The sequence below is a fragment of the Morus notabilis genome, unplaced genomic scaffold (assembly GCF_000414095.1).
Source record: "Morus notabilis unplaced genomic scaffold, ASM41409v2 Scaffold348, whole genome shotgun sequence".
Lineage (NCBI taxonomy): Eukaryota > Viridiplantae > Streptophyta > Magnoliopsida > Rosales > Moraceae > Morus > Morus notabilis.
Genome location: NW_010361555.1, coordinates 61,027 through 80,916, shown reverse-complemented (window position 1 = coordinate 80,916; position 19,890 = coordinate 61,027). Strand labels below are relative to the sequence as shown.

Below are 19,890 nucleotides of genomic sequence, written 5' to 3'. Positions count from 1 at the left end.
TAAGCCATGCGTATCAAGCTATACAAAGAGCCATTTTCCACAAAATTGCGGGGCAAATTGAAAAAACAAGTGTACCAAGTTAATCTAGACTTAATAATGGTGCAAGTACTAAGGCCTGCGCACAAACAATATTAAGTAATTACCAAAAATTGAAGAGACGATGAATAAAATGGCACTAATTAATCATTACCTTTTTTCTTCTCTTTTTTTTTTTTTTTTTTTTTCTCTGAGAGGAATCATAACCTGTTTCATAAATCTTAAAGAATGAAAAAGATGCGGGCTTTGACTCAGGAAAAAGCGTGCGACTAATGTCAATAATCCCACTATTATGTTTATTTCTTAATTCTTAACTATTAAATCAATTGACTTATGCTAAGGACATTTTAAATAAAAAGGTCGAATAAGCCTTTTAACCATCACAAAGGCCCTGATAGTGATAGGTTTTTTTTTTCCCCCCATAATAAAGCTACCCTAACAATGAACAAAGACCAAAACACCTTTGTGGATTGATTTCCAAAATTTAAAAAAAAAAAAAAAAAATTCATTGGCACCCCCTTGTCCCCCGTTACAAGAAAAAGCTTTCCGCAACCAAGTTCCAACCTCCCAACAAGCAATTTCCTTTTGGTGCTATGCTTTGTGTCCCTAACAAGTTACTAGAGGAAACAAAATAATTTCCATAATTATAATTGGAGAATTTGGGCTTGGTGTTATATATATTGATTACTACGAAAGAACTTTGTTAGTAATAGTTTTTGCAGCTCTTAACATTTAGTACAGTTTTATGCTGCCCGGGATGAATTAATTAAAAAAAAAAAAACTGCAAGACTAAAATTCGAGTTCACTAATTTGAATTAAAATGTGATGTTATGTGAGAGTAATTTATTATAGTAAAAAAATTAAATGTGATTATTTTTAAGAATTTTTTATTATAACAAAATTCAAATTTTAAATTCGAATCAGCGAAAAACAAAGCTCGAAAAGTATGCATATGTAGTTGCCAATGAAAAACACCTTTGAATGTTGATTTGTCACAGATGAGTTCAACACAAATTAAATGGCAAAAGGACAAAGTTTTATTTCATCAAAGCACGAGAAATTCTTCTAAGAAGAAGTTGGGGAGAAAAAGGGACCAAATTTCGGAGCACGCGTGGGAAGAAAGTGCTACAGGAATTCCTAATAAAGAGCCATGTGGCAAACGAATATTACTCCTCTCTTTACAAAGGAACTAAAAGCGATATTTAAGTTTCATTGAAATGTGATCAAAATAGGAATATAATGTAATGAGAATAGTAATAAATTGAATGATTAATTTTAATTTTTGATCAAATATTAAAATGAGTATTGTAATCACAATTATTATGTTTGGTGAAATGGAATGGAATAAAAACTATTTGATAAAGATACCTCTTTGCTTAGTCTTTGATTATGCTTTAAAACTATATGCAAATTGTGTTTTGAAGTAATTAATTTACACGATCTGTTACTAACACTAAATAATTAAGTTCGTATAATAGCCATGTTAAGGTAGAGGAACATAATTTATCCAAAAATTAAAAGTAAATTATATAACACATGTATAAGCAACAATAGAATTCTACCATAAAAATCTCAACTGTTCTCAGTGATAGGGTAAATAGAATCAAATGTTTTCATATTTATTACAATGAAATGGATATTTGAAGTAAATAATAGAACATTGAGATTGGTAATGTAGAGAGACAATTTTAATTAATGATTAATTTTGAAATGGAATGATTATCCATTGTTCTATTTTATAAGCGATTATTCAGCTATTTTGATGGAATAACAATTTCACAATAATAGTTATATCTAAGTCTTTTTTTTTTAACCAAACATAGAAATAACTCGATTTTAAGAATTTTCATTCTATTCAAATGGTTATTTCATCAAACCAAACTTGCTAGTAACTAGTAATGGCTCCTGAACATTCTTAATCGAGAATGGGTTTTTTGAGTCTAATATGAAGCTTTGTACCCTTAATTATCATCAGTACGAAAATTAAAATGGTTGAAGTACCAACGTACAAATTTATTAGACCATTAAAACGGTAGTTAAGTGTCATTGGTATTATTTTAAAGTGGTTTGGAAGATGGATAGTATCAAATTTGAGCCTTACAGGACTATTTCAAACCATCAACTTAATGCTCATTAATCTTGAATAGGATTGGGGTGAAACGCTTTGCCTGTGACACGTTTTGCTAACATTTATCACGCAAAAAAAAAAAAAAGGAAAGACATAATCCATAAAACAAATATGGGGATGAGATATGACGGGGAAAGAGGACATGAAAAGTGGTCTTCCCGGAAATCTCTAGTGGTGGTAAGTGGAGTAAACCCACGCCCAACAAAACTATTTTTTCTTTCCTTTTGCCTTGGTAGGCTTCGGCCTTGATAGTGGAATGTTCATATGCGAATATGGTATGCCCACTACGGGTAGTACCACTATATAACGGTACCAAAAAAGCCAGCTTTGTGATTGTTTTCATTGTATTTGTGGGTGGTAGGATGTGAAAGAATACGAAGAGAAAAAGGCAAAAAAGGAAGGTCCCGTTTATTTTATCGATTCAACTTTATAATATAAATTTTGTTACAGTAAAAAACTCTTATAAACAGTTACATTTTATTTTTTTTATTACAGTAAAAAACTCTCACATAAAATCACATCTCAACTTAAATTCATTTCACCGATTCGAGTTTTCAATTTTAAGGGGACGTTTGGTTTGAGGATTCAAACTATGATTTGAATCATGGTTCATAGTTCACTACAGTATTTTTTCTCATAAAAAAATACACGTAAATCAAAAATAGTTCTAATCACATGATTTTAATCTATGAACCAAACGTCTCCAACTAAAAAGCTCTAAAAAAATGTCATATATAATTTTTTTTTCTACAGTAAAAAGCTCTAAAAAAAAATATCACATCTCAACTTTAATTAAAAACTCAAATTTATAAAGTGAACGAGACTACGTACACGAGATGCATTTTAGCGGTGACAATTGTAATTAGAGTAATTTTCATTCACTCATAATCCCATGTAGACTCTCCCAACCACGTGTCACTCGCGTGTACGTTGTGGGTCCCTCCATTATCCACGCCAGCTCTTGCTCCCACTTGAGCTCTCTATCTCTAATCCCATTACTTGCGCGTGCTTTTCTTCCAACACAGACACTGATATGATCACCGCTCACGCCACCCTTCAAGTACCTATGACCATCGATCTTATCCGGAAAAACAAAAAAAGAAAGAGTAAAAAATAAAAGTTTACTATGAGATTGAAATAATGGAATTCTACTTTTTTTTACTTGCGCGTGCTTTTCTTCCAACACAGACACTGATATGATCACCGCTCACGCCACCCTTCAAGTACCTATGACCATCGATCTTATCCGGAAAAACAAAAAAAGAAAGAGTAAAAAATAAAAGTTTACTATGAGATTGAAATAATGGATTTTTTTTTTTTTTTTTTTTTTTTTTTTTTTTTTTTGGGCTCAATCATGGGGTTCTACTTAATTATTTAGTTCCCTACTCTTGTAATAATTTCTGCCACCTCCGCATGCCATTTTTTTCGCAATTTTATCCAATGAGGAAAAGTAATACAAATCAAATATCAAGGTTAATAATCGTTATCGGGGGATTTTCTCTCGTGATCGAATCACATTGTGTCAAAGCTGACAATGTACTCGAGCCGAACAAAGAACTTTCTGATGGCGACGTAATGAGATCAAGAACAAAGGTTGCACACTTGTCCTCAATGTTACACTACTAAACGTGCGCTTTGACACCTTAAAATCTAATTATGCTAATTATTTTATATTTTTAATTAAAATAGTTAATAATTTAAATTTTTTTTAACTTTTTTCCACTATAATTATTAACTAATTAGATAACTATTTTAACTAAAGTATTTTTCACTAATTAAATATAACTAACAAGAAGTTGTTAGCTATTTTTATTATTTGTTTTGACATAAAATAAAAATTAAAAAAAAGTTATTTATATTATAAACTCAATAAAATATTAAAATAATTTATATTTAGTTAAAATAGAGAATACGATTGGAGTGATTCACTAAAAAATTACTAATTAAAATAATTTTTTAACCATTTTAACTATAATTTAATTAAAATATAGAGAGCTCCATAATTCATAAAAGATAATCATCACAAGACAATAAACACACAATTGTAAAAGGAAAAAAAAAATTTTAAAAAGTTTATTATGAGATGTAATTAATGAAAATAAAGAACAGATATAAGTACATTTCAAGAAGAACCACCCAATAGTACAGATTGCCATAATATTGAACATCATCTCACTAAACACCTACCAACAACAAGACATGTTTAATATAAAGAAAATGCCTAGAAATTGGGGATAAATCCCATGACTCCTAGAATTAAAAGTACTGACTATTTCAAACAAATAAAATCGAACGGACAAGATCATAAGTTGTTTAAAATAAAGAACGAATATTAACTCCCCTCAAAAAAGAGAACAAAAGATGAGTACGAATGTTAACCAAAATTTTTCCTTCCTTTTAAGCCGTACTCATCTTCTTTTCAACCAAAAAAAAAAAAAAAAAAGGAAAAAAAAGTGCATCTTTACTTATCCTTTTTTTTTCCTAAGAAAATAATCTGTACTTGTCTGCTTTAATCAGTTCGGAACATTGTGATCATAACTATATAGGTCCGTTGCGTCTGTGATACGGATTCTTAGTCGTCATTAATATTAGTAGCTTTTTTGTACCAATAATATTAGCATTTTTATGCATTTGAGTAAATATTCTCGTTTAATTCGCATATTTAAATTAATAATTTTTAATTTTAATATTTAAATTTTAAATTTTTTATAAAAAAAATTATAATAAAATTAAAATTATAAATTTAAATATGTACTTACCTAAAGATATCTTGAAGCACGTCTATCCGGATAATACAGTGAATATATTATCAAACGTACTATGACCAGTAAATCTGTACAAGCAAAAAAAGTAAGAGAGGAAGTAATAAAAAAAAAAAGATCCATCTTTTTTAATCATCTATATGGAGTTATTGCAGCAACTAAATATAACACTGCCAAAGGACATTCGCACTCTATGGCTCTTTTCTTCTTCATTAATATTAGTAGCTTTTTTGTACCAATAATATTAGCATTTTTTATGCATTTGATTTGAGTAAATGTTTAGAAACGGTTTGGTTTATATATTTAATTTAGTGATTTTTAATTTTAATATTTAAATTTTTAATTTTTTTATAAAAAAATTATAATAAAATTAAAATTATAAATTTAAATATATAAAACAAACGAGTTATATGTATACAGTGAATATATTATCAAACGTACTATGACCAGTAAATCTGTACAAGCTAAAAAAGTAAGAGAGAAAGTAATAAAAAAAAAAAGATCCATCTTTTTTAAGTCTCGTTCGCTTTGTAAATTTGAGTTTTCAATTTGAATTGAGATGTGATATTTTGTGATAATTTTTTATTGTAGTAAAAAAAAAATTAAATGTGATATTTTTTAAAAATTTTTCACTGTAAAAATTTAAAATTAAAAACTCAAAACGGTGAAATAAACGCCCTTAATCATGCATGAGTTATTGCAGCAACTATAAATAAAGCTATCACAACACTGCCAAAGGACATTCGCACTCTCTAGCTTTACCCGCTATAGCTCCTTTCTTTCTGATCTTCTTCTTGTTGTTGTTCAAGTCTAGGCCAAGTTTTCTTAGAGAATATTCTTTCTTCTTTGCCTTATCAAAAAATGGGTGAAGCCGTCGAGATCTTCGTTCCCAATGGTTTCTCAAACTTCTACGAAAAACCAGATCAAAACATCGGCAACCACAAAGACTCTAGTTGGTACGAGGAAGTCATTGACGACGACCTCAAATGGTCATTTGCTTTGAATAGGTTCGTAACACTTGGCCTTTCTCATGCATACACAGCAAAAAATTTTGACCTTTTTCGTAATACCAAAGAAGCTAATTTCATTTTCTTTCTTTTTTTTTTTCCATTTTGGAATATTATTAGTGTGTGTCTATATATATATATATATATATGATGTGTGTATGTATGTATGTATGTGTTTATGTATTATATAACGTCTCTGTTACTTCCAGTGTGCTGCATAGAGGAACCAGCGAGTTCCAGGAGATAGCTCTCTTGGACACAAAGCGCTTTGGAAAGGTTTTTATGCCGTGAATTAATTCTCTCTACTTGTTTCTCTTTTCTCAAATCCATGGTGGATTGTTCATAAATTATGCTTTGGGCATAGTTAAGATTTTAGTACTCGTTGTTTGATTGGTACAGGTGTTGGTGATTGATGGGAAAATGCAGAGTGCTGAAATTGACGAATTTATCTATCACGAATGCTTGATACACCCCGCTCTTTTGTTCCACCCAAAGTTAGTGCCTCTCTTTTTATTCATCTACTCATAATATATATATATATATATATATTTTTTTTTTTTTTAATTTTTATTTTATCTACTTATTCTACTTAAAAAGCCAAAGTTACTGCCAATAGAGTGAGTAATCCCGTTTAGTTTGTTGATTCGAGTTTTTAATTTAAGTTGAGATGTGATTTTATGTGATAACTTTTTATTATAGTAAAAAGTTAAATGTGACTGTTTCTTAAAACTTTTTACTGTAATAAAATTTGAGTTTTAAACTCAAATCAATGAAATAAACGGATTTTAAAATACGTCCCATTTGGTACTCCATAGTCCTAATGAGAGGTCTCAGTCCGATTAATGGATTGTGTGGCCTAAGACCGATTGCAGTGTGAGCACAATTTGTCTCATCCTTTAAATATAATTAAGGCAGAATTTAAGTCCCACTAGAGATTGTGACTGAATAGCACTAGTAATCCTTTGTTTTTTTTTTTTTTTTTTTTTTGGCTCTTTACTAACAAACAGAAGGAAAAAAAAAAAAAGAAAAAAAAAAGCAAAGTGAATAGATAGTAGATAAGAAACCTTTCGCATAGTAATATTTGAGGCTCAATAATTAGGATCTGATCAAAAACGATGTCGAGGGCGGGCGTAATAAAGCAGCCAGCTATAAAGTGATAATTGTTAATTAGACATTCTCTATCTCTCTCTCTCTTTTTTTTTTTTTTTTTTTTTGGGGACCTGAGGACCTTAGGTAATACACATTTTTTAACTTAAGAAACTATTCATAGATTTGGGATTTAAAACAGTAACATCTTAGTTGATTGTATGTAGCCCAAAGACTGTATTTGTAATGGGGGGTGGCGAAGGGTCTACAGCAAGAGAAGCACTCAAGCACAAGTCTGTGGAGAAGGTGGTCATGTGTGATATTGATCAGGTATTATTTACTCTCATTCCTTTTAGACTCGCCAATTAGTATAACATATATATATTACTAAGGTCTCGTTCGTTTTGCGGATTCAAGTTTTTAATTTTAAACTGAGATATGACATTTTCTTAGGGTATGTTTAGTTCGTTGATTCAAGTTTTTAATTTGAGTGGAGATGTGACTTTATGTGATAGTATTTTACTGTAGTAAAAAAATTAGATGTGATTGTTTCTGAGAGCTTTTACTGTAGCAAAACTCGAATTCTAAACTTAAATTGGTGAAATGAATATGGCATTAGAGCTTTTAGATATGACATTTTCTTAGAACTTTTAACTGTAAAAATCTAAAACTAAAAACTCAAATCGGTGAAATGAACGATGCCTAAATATTTAGGTTCAAAATCTTAGGGGTCTACATATATAAATGAGATATTAGAATAGATTTTTGGCTCACACTTTTTCCAAAAGAATTAACAAAAAGAAAAATGAAAAAAATTTTGGGCCATTAATTGCAGGAGGTGGTGGATTTCTGCCGCAGATATTTGACAGTGAATCACGAAGCTTTTCGCCACAAAAAGCTTAATCTTGTCATTAACGATGCTAAGTAAGCAATTAGTAGGGTGTTTTGAGTCTTGTTAATTGTTATCTTACAACACATATAGATGTAGCTAAATGTGTTGCGAATATTTTTTCTGTTATAAAAGAGCTGAATTGGAAGAGAGGAAAGAAAAGTTCGACGTCATAGTGGGAGATTTAGCAGACCCAGTTGAAGGAGGCCCTTGTTATCAGCTCTACACAAAGTCATTTTATGAAAGAATTCTTAAGCCCAAGCTCAAATCCAATGGCATCTTTGTAACCCAGGTCAGAAATAGAGTTTCCCACAAACCCAAATTGCAAAATGGTTATATTTTTCTTACACTTATAATAAACAAGAAATTTAATGTTTGAGAGATCATTACTGTACATAGGCTGGACCAGCAGGCATTTTCACTCACAAGGAAGTGTTCTCCTCTATACACAACACAATCAAACAGGTCTTCAAATGTAAGTCACTTGTATTACCACAAAAATTCGTACAATTTTGGTTTAACGTTTTTTTGTTTTGTTTTGTTTTGTTTAACATACTACTGTAATGAATGTTTATGAATTTAAATCTGATCAAAATAATAATATAAAAAAAAAAAAAAAGATATAACAAGGTAGTTTTTCGTGCCAAGTAAAATTATTATTTTATATAAGCATAATTCTTACTAAACTTGTTGTGAGTGTGACTTGACACTATTTTTGCATGTTCTTTGTAGATGTGATAGCATACACAGCTCACATACCATCTTTTGCAGATACATGGGGATGGGTTATGGTACGTGAAAGCTTTTAAGCATGGTTGTGGTAACTAAATGCATGAAATGATGGCATTTGACTTAGCTTTATATATGGTATAATATGTTTGTTGTAATCCAGGCATCTGACCAGCCTTTCTCAGTCAATGCTGAGGAAATTGACAAAAGGATCAAGGAAAGAATAGATGGAGAATTGTTCTACTTAAGTGGTGCCCTGTTTCTCTCCTCTGCAACGTTGAATAAAACTGTTGCCTTGTCGTAAGCTCACTTTACATCGCAAATATTAAACAAACAAACAAAAAAAAACATTTTGTTTTTTTGTTTTTTGTTTTTTTTTTGGTAATCTAATACTACATGTTGACCAAGATTTTTTTTAATTATTTCTTTTTTTTTTTCCTTTAGGTTGTTGAACGAAACTCATGTCTACACTGAAGAAGACGCGAGGTTTATTCATGGACATGGAGTGGCAAACCGCCATTGACATCTCAAAACAAGCCACAATTTGGGGGGAATTTGCTGTACAGAAAAGTTAGAAAAAGAGAAGCGAAGTCTGGAAATTACAGCATCAAAAGTTACAAACTTATCGAAAGAAATTAATCAATCAACAATTTGTTTGAAGTATATTTGGTTGTAGACTTGCAAGAAATGTTAGCTTGATTGGGTTGTTCATAGGATTCAAAGTGATAGTTTTATGTTAAAAGAACTTTATCCTATATTAAATATGAATGAACTATGATATGAGGCATTCCTCCACTATATTTCCTATCATTTTGATTTTTTCTCACTTTCAATATATAATTCCCCAGTTTTCGTTATATTGAAACAATATCACAATATTGTGCAACTCAAACATATACTGAGAACATTGGTTCTAGACTTTTTTTTTCCCCCTTAAAAAGGGAGATAGAATAAGTAAAAGGTTTGGTTACTGAGCTTCTCTTAACAGTTCCGACAATTGCGGCAAACACGACTCGCCGGCGACAATGCTGAGCAAGAAGTTCTTCAGCGACGGGGAAACCCCAGGACCCGCCGCCACCTCCGGTATCACCATGGACGCTATAAAAACTGCCGCAGTTAGGCCAGTGACGGCATTTTCTTTCAATGAGGCCTGCACTTCAAGCTTGGATTTGGGCTTGGGTTTCGGAAGGCCGACTCTCTTTCCGGGCCTTTTTGGTGTTGAGATATTTAGGGGTTGTTATTTTGCATTTTTGAGTTAGGATGACTTGAGTAATGATTTTGAATTGAATTTGAGTTATAACTTTAGTTGAAGTTGTAATTTGCGTTTGTATTTGAATGTGAACATTTGAGTTATGAATTGAATTGAGAATCTTTTTGAGTTTGTGTTTGGGTGGGTCAAAATTTAAATTTACATTTAGATAGTATTTTAATAAAAACTCAATGGTGATGAAAAATTTTAATAAGGTATATAGATGAGGTTTTATTCGTCTTTTCGTTGTGAATGCATAGAAAAAAAAATCATCTCAACCAAAATTAAAACGAAAAAGTTATGACATTTTTAAGAATAGAAAAAATACTGTTCATTAACTTGAGTTTGAGTTTATGAACTTGAGTTAAAAGGGAAACTTGAACTCGAGTTTAGTCCCAAACTCGAGTTCAAACTCAAATTTTATAAAAGAACATGAACTTAAATAAAGTTGTAACTCGAGTTCAAACTTTTTCTGAGTTTTATTGCAAAAGAACGACCCCTTAGGCTGTTGATGTCTAAACTCACTCAACACCCACGTGCTGGGAAGCATAGTACTCGGGCTCCGGGCTCCTATCTCGATCTCAAATTGGTCGGTGCTCCGCCACGTGCTCTGGTTCAAGGACTAGTGTCCTGCACTATAGTAAGGACTAGTGCTCCGAGTGCACGTGTTCGGTGCTCGGATAGGGTGCACTCCAACCTCTGACAAAATAGTCCTTATAAGCCGACCAAGCCTAGTCGGATAGTCCCTATAAGGATTGAAAAACATCGCATCATTCTAACATTGACACGTCACGCCTCCAGATTGGCTGGAATCTTAGCAAGAAACATGCGGGTGCGACGTTTCGATTTCCATGCCCTGGTGCCTATAAATAGGCTCATTCATTTTTCAGAATTCATTCCGCAATTTGGGAGAGAACACGCTGAGCTAAGCCGGCCAGTGATTGTGTTGCGACTTGTGTTCGTGTGTCCGAGCAACTTTCAAGAATAATTTGACGGAGCATCCGAGCACCAGGTAATCATGAGTGACATTTCTGACTCTCAAAATAGGTCTCACTTCGAAGCAATCATCTTCTTTGGACTCAGGTTCGAACTCGTCTTCTTCACCAAGCTCGAACACGAGTCGGAGGTTGACGTGACCGATGTTGAGCAGGCCACTGCCCGATCACCAGTTCAGCCGCAAGGGATTTCGTTCTCTCTGAGCCCGACCCCACCTACGAATGAGGTTGCTAGGCTCCAAACTATCCTGGCAGTTGATGCACGAACGGTCCCCGATCATGATTTTATGGATATTTAGGGGTGTCAATTCGTGTCACATGTCGTGTTCGTGTCGTGTTTTGATCATTTTTTTTTAAATTTTCAGTCAACCCGAACACGACCCGTGACACGAAATTTTTTAAAAACCGCAACACGAACACGACACGACCACTTTACGAGCTGACACGACACGACCCGAAAATGACTCGTGACACGAAATTGACCCGTGAACCCAAAATTGACACGAAAATTGTATACTTTTATTTAGTTTTTTACATATTAGAAATAACTTAAAATTCATAACACACTAAATTACAATAACATCCATTAAAATTAAGCAAATAATAGTATAAGATTTTGAGTATAACTATCATAATATCACAAGTTCATAATAAAATTTAAAATATGAGATGAAAAATATATGTATTTTTTAGTTTTTTACGAGTTTCGTGTCGTGTTCGGGTTAGGCGGGGCTAACCCGAAATTGAACCGGATTTTTCGTGTCAATTTCAGGTCGACCAAATTCTGACCCGAACCTCTTTTTTCTCAACCCTAATCCGCAAAATTCGTGTCATTTTTTAGTCGTGTCGTCGTGTCGTGACCCATATTGCCGGCCCTAGATATGATTGAGGACCGTACACCTCTAAGGATGTCCAAGAACCAGTGCCCATATTCGGATGTTCTCCGCCGACCACTGAGTAGCACAGAGGTTCGAGCCAGACCCTTTTCAGCGAGGGTTCAATTGATACCCCAGCCCCCCTGGGCCGAGGAACTCCGCACCGGCGTCATAGTACAGATGCCTACATCAACATCGGGCGCCGGGGCCTCGTCCGAACAAAGAGATGAAGAAGAGGACCCCGAAATAGAGGCAATTTTTAACGAGCTTGAGCCTGCCCCTATCCTCGGACTAGGAGGGTTGCCCGATAGCCACGTTCCTGTCAACCGAGGGAATTTGAATCTTGGGTCACCGAGCAGACATTGGACGATCTCCGACATATATACAGCATCCCCGACGATGTCCTCCTCATGGCCCCTGGGCCATCCGAAGTCATACAGGGTTCTGGTTAGGAGCTGGATCTTGTGGATGAAAAAGCTTCCGAGGATGAAGGATTGGTACTACATCCAGGAGGTACTCTGACGGACACTTCGTGAAAGGGAATCCGAACTCAGACAAGGTCTGGAAGCATGGGTGGTTCTTTGCTAGTGGGGCTTGGCTGATCTAGAAGAATAAAGAGCCCAACCACGATGAGGTCGTGCTCCCAACCTGGGGTATGGCCTTTTCTTGGTCGAAGATGCCATTTGTTACCAAGGATCAGCTGAGGAAAATTAAGAAGATCTTGGACATCACAGTGGAGGACCGCCACTACTCTAGAATTATCACCGTGGAGAACATTAAAAAATATAAGTGGTTTGTAAGGTTCCTCCTCCTCAGATCCTCAGAGAGACGATGTCCCGCTCGGTCGCCCGTGTCACACTCAGTCGTCCGATCAACCCTATCACCATTGACAAACCGAACGTGCATTACCGATCTTGGACTAGTGGACTCAACGTCGGGACCTCGGGAAAGAGGGTCATGTCTAGTAGATGGTGGCAATGGGGAGGGATTTCTCGAGTCGGAGACAGGGCTTTTGGGCATCAACAATCTGACCCCACTGCTTAACCATTGATTGTGTCATAGCTAGAGTTTGGCTTCAAAATTTTGTCGGTGTAATGAGCAACAAAGCTTGGTCGTTGTTGGGAGAATGGGCAATCGCTGTCGAAGGAAGGACTAGAGGTTGATTTGGTGTTCAGAAGTTGGGTGGGTTTTGAAAAATAATTTCAGCTGTTTTTTAGTTGAATTTCAGAGTTTTTTTTTACATTTGTAATTAATTTTTTAATAATTAATCCATTTTTAGTTTAATTAAGTTTTAATATATTAAAATGACTGCTAAATCCGTTAGATGATAGATGAAAATAGACGGAGGGCACATTTTGATTTGTTTTTTTATATATCAAGAGGTGTTTTAAATTAGAATTAATTTCAAAAATTCCCTCTGAATTTCAAAAAGGAACATCCTCTCTCTCCGAACTTTATTCCATTAACAATTTTGCCCCTTGCATTACACTGAGTGACGGAATTCACCACGTGTCCATTATTTAGTGAGATTTGAAAGTAGAATTATGCTTATACTTATCTTCGTTCAGAATCACTAGTAACGGAAGGGACATTATTGCATCAGTTTATCCAAAACTAGATCTCATTATTCCTCTCAAAAATCATATTCTATGGGAACTGCTGAAGACAAAACCCTAACAACATGAGAAGAACTACTGAAGACAAATTGACCCATGCCACCAAAGAGGTTGGAAATTGCGGAGAAATGAGGAGCCAGAGCACCCTATATCAACGTGTGAGTCCATGCGTAGCTGGCATCAATTATAACCTTGGCATGCACTCGGCTGAAAGAGACACAGCACCATAGGGATCAAAAAGCCTCCAAGATGCAACTCTTCTAGAGCTCCTGCACATCTCATGCTAGTGAAACCACCATCGACATTGAGCATCCACCAACAAACACCATCCTTTCCTAACTCTGTCTCGACGAGGGAAATGAACCCTAAAAGTAATAGAGCAACGAAAGACAACACGCTGAGAAGGACAGTAAAAAAGTTGGTGACCCCCTCCTCCATTTCGCCAAAACCCAACCCATCCAACCACGAGCTGTGCTTGCATCTAGATTCGTCATCATGAAATGTTTTTGGAGCAAATTTTAATTTTTTTTAATAACCTGATAAATTGATGCATTTTAATCCCTTTTTTAATAACCTGGAATTTTTACATGATATTTTACGATATTACCCTCCTCATATGGATTAAATAATAAACACGTGACGAATTCTGTCACTCAATATAACGAAAGGGGCAAAACTGCTAACGGAATAAAATTTGGGAAAAGCGAATATTACGTTTTAAAATTCAAATGGCGAAGTGTTACAGGAGTCATAGTTTAGAGGAAATTTTTAAAATTAATCCTTTAAGGTCTCGTTCACTTCGCGGATTCGAATTTTCAATTCGAGTTGAGATGTGACATTTTCTGAGAGCTTTTCACTATAGCAGAAAAAGTTAAATGTGACATTTTTTGAGAGTTTTTTACTGAACCTAAAACTAAAAACTCGAATCGGTGAAATCAACGAGGCATAAATTATTTTGAAAAAGTAAGAGACACTTTAAAACATAATACATAGTTGGATGGCAATTATAAAAATAATTTTGTATAATATGTTTGTGGTAATCCAGGCATCTCACCAGCCTTTCTCAGTCAACGCTGAGGAAAAAAAATATCCAGCCATCTGACCATCCTTTCTCAGTCAACGCTGAGGAAATTGACAAAAAGATCAAGGAAAGAATAGATGGAGAATTGCTGTACTTTTTTTTTTTTTAATTGTTATACTTAAATGGTGCCCTGTTTCTCTCAAGTCTCATTCGCAATGTTGAACAAGACTGTTTCACTTTACCCCACAGTTTGAATCACAAAAATTTGAATTTGAATTCTAGTTTTCCACTCGAACATGAAAACTTCCATTTAAAAGGCTAAAAAGCCTTATTACTGCTTCCCAGAGAAGAGAAGAGAGAGAGTGCTGTACAAAAAAAAAAAAAACTATTTTTTTTAATCTTATACTGCATGTTGATCTCTTTTTTTTTTCTTTTTTTTTTTTTTTTTTTTTTTTTTTTTTTTTTTTTTTTTTCAAATTGCTGAATGAAACTCATATCTACACCGAAGAAGACGCAAGGTTTATTCATGAGCATGCGGGAATTGTTGTACAGAAAATTTTAAAAAGAAGCCAAGTCTGGAAATTCACAACTTATCGAAAGAAATCAATCGACAATTTGTTTGAAGCAAATTTGGTTGTAGACTTACAAGAGATGTTAGTATCATTGGGTTTTTCATAAAAGTGAAAAAAAGCCATCAACGGCTTTACTCTATATTTCCCACTCTTGAAAAACATCTAGAATCCATCTTTAATGTCTTCAAATTGGGCACACTTCATTGATGGTCTCAAAACTAATCATTTTCAAGTTAAAACTTTCATTTTAATGTGCCACGTCTCATAAGAACATTATGCTATTGTCTGGACCTGCAAGCTTCAAAATATTTATATATACACACACGCATATATACATGTTAGCCTAATATGCGAAGTTGAGAATTCCCTGGTAAAATAATAAAATAATAATATTAATAATATTAATAATATTAGTAAGCCTTTAATAATACTCTACTAAACTACCAATAGTCAGTTAGGCATTGTTGTTTCTTTTCATCAAGTTCAGGTAGGTTTTTCCTCACACCCTCGCAAGAAATTCTCCTCAAAATCATAAGATGGTCCTTCCATAACTTAAAGTAGAAGACCACAACAAGAATCTAAAGCCAAAATTCTTAAAAGTATACATAAAAGAAGGAACATTAACAGAAGAGGGACGATAACTTACTACGAGGATTAACCAACGGAAGCTTGAGCAGTGCAAAGTGGAACTCATCTTTGGATAGCGTTTGTGTCTGAAACACTCTGGCCAAGATGAACTGTTTGCGGCAGCAGATAGTATTTTATGTTCAGCTCTTCGAAAATCCTTTTAATCTCCATGACTAGTTCAGTTCGTCGTTTGTTCTTCTCTCCATACTCTTGAAACGATATGGTGTGGTTAACATAGAGAGCCATCTTTAACTTGTTGACATTTTCGATCTCAACAACCACCACACTGTGGTTGGGATGCCATTGTTGTGGATTCTTCTCTATGTACCTGAGAAGCAAATTGAGCAACGAAACACTTATTCATAATCGAATTCCTAAAATTTAAAAAAAAAAAAAAAAAAAAGAAGAGGTTGTTGGAAAAACTCACTTGTTTATTTTATCTTTCAGGTGGCCTATCTTCTCAACTGGTGTCATGAAATCAATTGAGAATTCAACAGTATCACCCATATCTGAGCTTCTGTAATAGTTGCTGATGGGCTTTGTGGACAGAACTGAATTTGGATAGTATACCTTTTCATTGTTGAGTTTCAAGAAGACTGTGTTTAAGATGTTCATCTCTTCAACAAGCAGCTGTGAAGTTACATGGTAAGAAAACAGAGTTTTAACTGAAGTGAATCTCAAACAATACAAAGCAAAATGGTTTTTTTTTTTTTTTTTTTTCCTTCCTTGTAAACATTACCGGAACTCCATCAATAACACAGCGGTCACCAACATCAAACGGATGCATTACGAATACAAACACGATGGCTTCGAAAATGGTCTTGCAGGTGTTTCCAAACATGAAAGCCGCCACCACAAGCTGTGAAGAGAGGAAGACAAGCACCTTTGTGGTAGCGATTTCCATCAGTAGAAGCCACACCAAAATGATCACAACAAAGAGGATGCCTGTTACAAGCTTGTTCAGTTGCTTTACGGCCGTTTTGGTGTCATTCAGAGCATGTGCTAGTGCTTTTCGACCATTGTACACCTTAATCTGCAGAAGTCAATACCAATACCAAAAGCATTATTAAGAGATAACCTCTCTGCTGATCAAATTTAGCTTGTTCACCTATTAAAAATTTAAAATTAGATTTAATAGAGGAATGATAGTTTGAACACATCTTATTTTTGCTGCTCCTATGCCCATTTATATAGTTGAGCAATCAAGTACAATTCGTTTGGGGCCTATACAATCCAAGACTATGACAATAAGAGATGTTAAAGTGGAATGTGGGTCTATGAAAATGACATGCACAATTAAACTTTCTTGCAGTTTCAACTTCAAAACAGAAAATACTAGTTGCAACAAGAAAATAAAAATATTTTCTCTCCGGATACAATTACTTACAAAGATAAAGGGAAAAGAACAGAATCAGGCAAAGAATTTACACAGAAAAATCTCTGTTTTTCTTTTTTCCATATCCCTGTTGTCTATATGCTTAAAAAATAAGAAAGATTTGCATCACTGAAGACTAATGAACCATGTGATGCCGTCTCCATGGAGCAAAGAGATCAAAAACGACATAAAGAAATGCATTTTAATATAATGGTCAAACAATATTGTATTAAACTAAAAGCACATACCACCCAATCAGTCAGAGCCTTTCTATCAATTCGCCCATTGTCCGTTGCAAACAGCGGAAGCACAATGTCCACTTCTTCCTTAATCATGAATCTCAAGAGATCATCCTCATCAATGAACCTATTCATTTGCAATAAGTTAAACCGAAGAACAAATACAACGCAAAAAAAAAAAAAAAAGAAACAAAAACGGAGCAACTCAAACGTTAAAACTAACGAAAGACTTTATTTTTCTCACTTAGAACCAGGTTGAGCAACATTTCTGAAAATGTGATAGGCAGCGGCAGTTGCTTCCATCTCGCTTGTAATCTCCTTATCCATCTGCTCCATTGCGCCATTCTCCATCTCGTCCAATGTGTTTGAGATCGTCGAAAGGCCCGAGCTACTAACCGCGTCGACCAGAACCTTCATGGTCCAAGCCGAGACCTTCTCTTGCTTCATCTTGTGAAGATTGGCCATGTCGATCGTCTCAATAGTTTTAGCCGCCTTTCCTTTCTTAGTACTCCTGAAACTCAACTGCCCCATGCTCGGCGACCTCCCGACCTTCTCGGCCTCCTCAATCAGCGCAGGCCCCGAAAGGGTCTGCAAAACATACTGATGGAAAATCGACTCCTGAATCCTATCAAAGAAAGTATTGACATGAAAATTGGACGCCAAAATCTTCAACAAAAGAGTCTTTATCAGCCAAATAAACCCTCCAATTAGAAGCGTCACAAGAGTCCAAGTCACGTAGTGTAAAATCTTATTGGCAGTTTCCGGACGCTTAACTCCATGGTTAAACACAAGGACCCATGTTAGAAGCACAAGACACAACCAAATAAAGACCTGAACGCTCTTCTTCAATCCATGGACGAAGTACAAAACCTTCTTCCTAAGCAAAAAGTTCCTCTCGATGACGAAAACGACTATGCGCATAAACCAATTGGTGACCAACATTCCACAGATGATCACCATCACAAGAACAACCCACTTCCAAAGCTCCAACTCCCAAAGCTTAGTACTCTCCAATCCCTCAACCGTCAAACTTGCCGTCAAACAAACAACGAGAAACAAAAACATAATCCACTCGACCAGAACCTTGGCCTTCACTCTCTTCCGCTTCTCCTCGCTGAGCACGACCTTCTTGTAAATCTCCTCGTCCTCATCCTCCGCCGCCGATTTCTGCGCGATCGAGACCGTCCGAGCGGTCGAGACATTGTTCGGCGAAGCCCTGTTGAAGGAGCCTCTATAAGGCGAGCCGAGGCCGATCTGGCCCGAGCCATTGTGCTCTTCAAACATGGCGGAGTCGATCGGAACAGACGGCTCGCCGAATCGGGACTTGGGCCGGGAGAAGACCGACCGGTTGAGCGATTTCCTCCGAGTGAGAGTGTCATAGGTGGCCGGAATCTTCGGAGGCTTGTTAGGGCTTGGACTGAACCGGCCAATCTCCGGCGAAGGACAGCTTACTGGGACCGACTTGGATATACCAGTGGATTCTGTAGAGACTTTCTGAGGAGAATCTGTTTTGGTTAGCTGTTTGGGAAATGGAGATTCTGAGCCCTTTTTGGCAGACTCAGATTCTGTTCGAATTTCTACAACAACTGCGCTTCCATTCTCGGTTTTCTTCTCCGACATGCTTGTTTCGCCGCCGTTTGATGAAGTTTTTTCTCTCGCTTCCATGGTTCGAAACCGGAAAGTCTACCCTGCCATATTAAACTCTTTGATCCGAAAGGAAAAAGGAAAAAAAAAAAACAGATAAAAAGAAATGAGCTTCCTTTAATAAATATATATTAGAGAAAAATAAAAGTAGGAACTTTATGGATCTTATTCTTCATTCGGCCTTTCTGTAGGCCTAAAGATTCTAAAATATGTTCCATTATGAGTCAAAAAAAAAAATTGCCGCTATTTTTCTAAAAAAAGATAATAAGTAAATATTAATGGTTGTTTATTTATATTTTTTGAGTTAGGGTGACTTAATTTTAAATCTTAAATCTTGTTCACTTTGCAGATTTAAATTGAGATATAATATTTTTAGAGAGTTTTTCACTGTAGCAAAAAAAAAGTTAGATATGACATTTTCTGAGAGCTTTTTACTGTTAAAACTTAAAATTAAAAACTCGATTCAGTGAAATGAACGAGACCTTAATTTGAGTTAAGGTGTATTTGAATATAGTTTGAGTTAGAACTATAATTTGAGTTTCTGTTTAGATGTGTAAATTTTGAGTTATGGCTTGAATTGAGAATCTATTTGAGTTTGTATTTGGATGGGTCAAAACTTAAATTTGTATTTAAAAGTATTTTAATAAAAGTTCAATAGTGATGAAAAATTTTAATAAGGTATATGAGTGAGGTTTTATTCGTCTTTTCATTGTGAAAACATAGAAAAAAAAAGCATCTAAATCAAAATTAAAATAAAAAAGTTATGATGTTTTTAAGAATATAAAAAGAAATTTATTAATTTGAGTTTGAATTTAAGAACTTGAGTTAAAAAGTGAACTTAAATTCATATTTTAATCATAAACTTAAGTTAAAACTCAAATCTTAAAAAGAAACATGAACTTAAATAAAATTATAATTTAAATTCAAATATTTTTTAAATTAAATGAACAAGATCAAACCTGAATATGTTTTTCGAAGAAGAAGAAGAAGATGATGAAAGTGGTGGGATTTTGGTTGAAAATAAAAAAGGGGAGAAAAAA

The 19,890-nt window shown here is 34.6% G+C and overlaps 2 protein-coding genes across 3 annotated transcripts; one reads left to right on the top strand and one right to left on the bottom strand.

The window, feature by feature from the left end:
* Nucleotides 1-5,682: 5,682 nt before the first annotated feature.
* On the top strand, nt 5,683-9,499 carry LOC21401549 (thermospermine synthase ACAULIS5). Its single transcript, XM_010100048.2, has 10 exons — nt 5,683-5,933; nt 6,143-6,209; nt 6,333-6,427; nt 7,247-7,349; nt 7,855-7,943; nt 8,044-8,200; nt 8,308-8,383; nt 8,641-8,699; nt 8,801-8,937; nt 9,082-9,499. Exons 1-10 carry the CDS (start codon nt 5,788-5,790, stop codon nt 9,158-9,160), a joined length of 1,008 nt encoding a protein of 335 aa, XP_010098350.1. The 5' UTR covers nt 5,683-5,787; the 3' UTR covers nt 9,161-9,499.
* Nucleotides 9,500-14,891: 5,392 nt separating this feature from the next.
* Nucleotides 14,892-19,018, bottom strand: LOC21401543 (mechanosensitive ion channel protein 10). Of its 2 annotated transcripts, XM_024166924.1 has the most exons (6): nt 17,451-19,018; nt 17,216-17,333; nt 16,332-16,625; nt 16,020-16,222; nt 15,612-15,920; nt 14,892-15,263 (listed from the first exon to the last, which is right to left on the bottom strand). In XM_024166924.1, exons 1-5 carry the CDS (start codon nt 18,869-18,871, stop codon nt 15,656-15,658), a joined length of 2,301 nt encoding a protein of 766 aa, XP_024022692.1. In that variant the 5' UTR covers nt 18,872-19,018; the 3' UTR covers nt 14,892-15,263; nt 15,612-15,655. The 2 variants fall into 2 exon arrangements, with proteins under 2 accessions (XP_024022692.1, XP_010098344.1); XM_010100042.2 differs by lacking the exon at nt 14,892-15,263 and having other exon boundaries at nt 15,337-15,920.
* Nucleotides 19,019-19,890: the final 872 nt, after the last annotated feature.